The sequence below is a fragment of the Crotalus tigris genome, unplaced genomic scaffold (genome assembly GCF_016545835.1).
Source record: "Crotalus tigris isolate CLP2741 ecotype Arizona unplaced genomic scaffold, ASM1654583v1 scf7180000024462.759394, whole genome shotgun sequence".
Taxonomy (NCBI): domain Eukaryota; kingdom Metazoa; phylum Chordata; class Lepidosauria; order Squamata; family Viperidae; genus Crotalus; species Crotalus tigris.
Genome location: NW_024100633.1, coordinates 711,944 through 714,506, shown reverse-complemented (window position 1 = coordinate 714,506; position 2,563 = coordinate 711,944). Strand labels below are relative to the sequence as shown.

The following is a 2,563-nucleotide window of genomic DNA, read 5'->3' as shown; positions in this document are numbered from 1 at the left end:
CACCACCAGTTTCAGTAGTCCAAAACTACTGATCCTGACCTAACTGCACGGATTCGTTACTTATATTACAGAATATGGCATAGGATTCAGAAGTATTGTGTAACTCCAAACAATAGTGACTCATGCAGTATGTTATAGTTAACAGGCCATGGTTAATCATATTGGAAACAAATTAACGTGAGCAGTAAGTAGATGGACTACATCTTGTTTTGGGAGGATAGGATATCGATTGGAGACAAGATTGCAGCATTCCCCAGCTAGGAATGTAGAATGTTGTAACGAATAGCGATCAAAGATGTTATTTTGCATAGAAAACTGCTGAGTAAGTTACATACACTTCCATGCAAGGCACCAGTTTATTCCTTAGCAGGGTATTCCTTAGCAACAAAGGAATAATAAGTACAACTCATCTTTTTCCACCTAGCAGTGATGGATTTCAATAAGTGAATTATCCAGGAATAAGCATGCTGTTATAGTACCACTTAGGAATTTTTGGAATGCTTTTAATATTAAAGAATGTTCTCCAGTCGGAAAACCTGAATCCGTAAGATCAATAGACAGCAAATGTCAATCAAACTTCGGCAAGCCAAACATTTCTGGCTTGAAATCATTCATTGATTGTAGGACACGGGTGGCTTCTTTCGTCAGTTCTTTTGGCAAACCGCCGTCGGGGACCATGACTACTTGCATGCCGGCAGCAAGGGCAGCTTTGACTCCATTGGGGGCGTCTTCAAACACAAGGCACTTTGCCGGAGGTACCGGCGGTTCGAACTTCTTTGCAGCAACCAAAAATATATCGGGTTGTGGCTTGCCGTTTTTTACCTCGGGGTCATCTCCCATCACAATGTGATGGAACAAGCCGAAAAAGGGCTTAAGTTGCCCCGTTTTCATCTCAAACGCTTCGCGAATGGAGCTGGTGGCGACTGCAATGGGGATCTTGTGCTCGTGCAGATGGCGGACCAGCTTGTCCACCCCCGGCATTAAGGCAGAGGTGGGATATTGTTCTCGTTTCTTTTGTGCGGTTTCGCGTAGGATTTCTTCAACGGTTAAAGGCAGGTCGAAGAGCTTTCGGAGAACTTCCAAGGCGTTCACTTCTTTCATACCCATAATCTGGGATCTTTCCTTCCAAGTGTACATCTTCCCATAGCGACTACAGAGTTCTTTCATGATGGCGTTAAAGATATCCTCGGTGTTTATGAGGGTACCATCCAGGTCAAAGATGACATGAGTGACGGGCACTAGCGGCTTACCTCCATCGGAGGAAGCAGCCATCGCAGTCTCCCGTCCTCTATGCCCCTTTCCCGTGCTAAATCAACCGCCCAGGAAAACCGCGGGAAACGAACTACGCGTGCGCAATGCCGTTTCCCCGTCTCCTAGTGGTTACTGTGATATCAATGGACGCCTCACACGCCGTCACTTGAGCGTTCGAGAATTCGAAGTTCGGCTCGCCTGCTCAAACCTTTGCGAAGATTGTCATTGGGCGTACGTAACGCGTGCCTCTCCTTCTGCAAAGAGGTTCTAATTCTTAGGAAAAAATAAAGGAGACAGGTTTACTTTAGAGAGCAGCTGTAAAACAAGCTACAAGCGAATGGAGCCATATCTCCTTCCCGAATAAGTCTTCCCTAATGTAATGCAGCAGAAATTGCAATGGCCATGCTTGCTTGAGTGGTGGGAGACAAGTTTCAACATACTTAAAAGGCACTGGGTTGGAAAGTCTGGTATTATGTTTTATTCAAAATGAGGTCCCACTATATAGACTCATTTTATTTATAGATAGTCCTGTTTAGTGACTGTTCAAGGTTACAAAGTTACTTAAGTTATGACCACATGATTTGTGAATTGGCAATTGGTTGATATTTAGTGTGATCATCTTTTGCGACCTTCTCACAAGCAAAAGTCAATGGGGAAGCCAGATTCATTTAACAACTGGGTTACTAACTTATCAATTGCAGTGATTCACTTAACAACTGTGGCAAGAAAAGTCGTAAATGGGGCAAAACTCACTTAACAAATGTTTCACTTAACAGAAATTTTGGGCTCAATTGTAGTCGTAAGTTGAGGACTACTGTATTTAGTAGATTTTTATCCTGCCTTTATTACTTCATGAGTAATTCAAGGCAGCAAGCATATATGATACTCCTCCTATTTTCTGCACAACAACCATCTTGTAAGGGTGACTGGCCCAAAGTCGTTCAGTCAAGGCAGAAGGAGAACTTAAAGAGTCTTCTAGTTTCTAGGCCAACATCCTAGCCATTACACCAAACTGCCTCATATATATGCCCATGTACAGGTAGTCCCTTACTTAACAACAGTTCATTTAGTGACAACAGCACTGAAAAAAGTAACTTATGACCGTTTTTCACAGGTGAGTCTGGCCTGTCTACAGGATATGGAGAGTCAGGTTGCGAGTCAGGCTTCTCAGCCACACACAGATCCATACAATTGCGACAATAGAGAATTTCATCTCTATTGTCCACTAGATAGGAGCGTGGTGCCAGTTTCATTTTGTCCTTTAAACTCATGACATAACATGTTGTACTGAGTCCAGCTGGCAGGTTTGAAT

The 2,563-nt window shown here is 43.3% G+C and overlaps 1 protein-coding gene across 1 annotated transcript; it reads right to left on the bottom strand.

Annotated features, from left to right (window-relative positions):
• Positions 1 to 487: 487 nt before the first annotated feature.
• On the bottom strand, positions 488 to 1,483 carry LOC120303312 (pseudouridine-5'-phosphatase-like). Its single transcript, XM_039332740.1, has one exon. It carries the CDS (start codon positions 1,270 to 1,272, stop codon positions 568 to 570), a length of 705 nt encoding a protein of 234 aa, XP_039188674.1. The 5' UTR covers positions 1,273 to 1,483; the 3' UTR covers positions 488 to 567.
• Positions 1,484 to 2,563: the final 1,080 nt, after the last annotated feature.

Bases quoted from the DNA above. Each gene is read 5' to 3' on its own strand.
- LOC120303312 (XM_039332740.1), bottom strand. From the start codon at position 1,272: ATGGCTGCTTCCTCCGATGGAGGTAAGCCGCTAGTGCCCGTCACTCAT.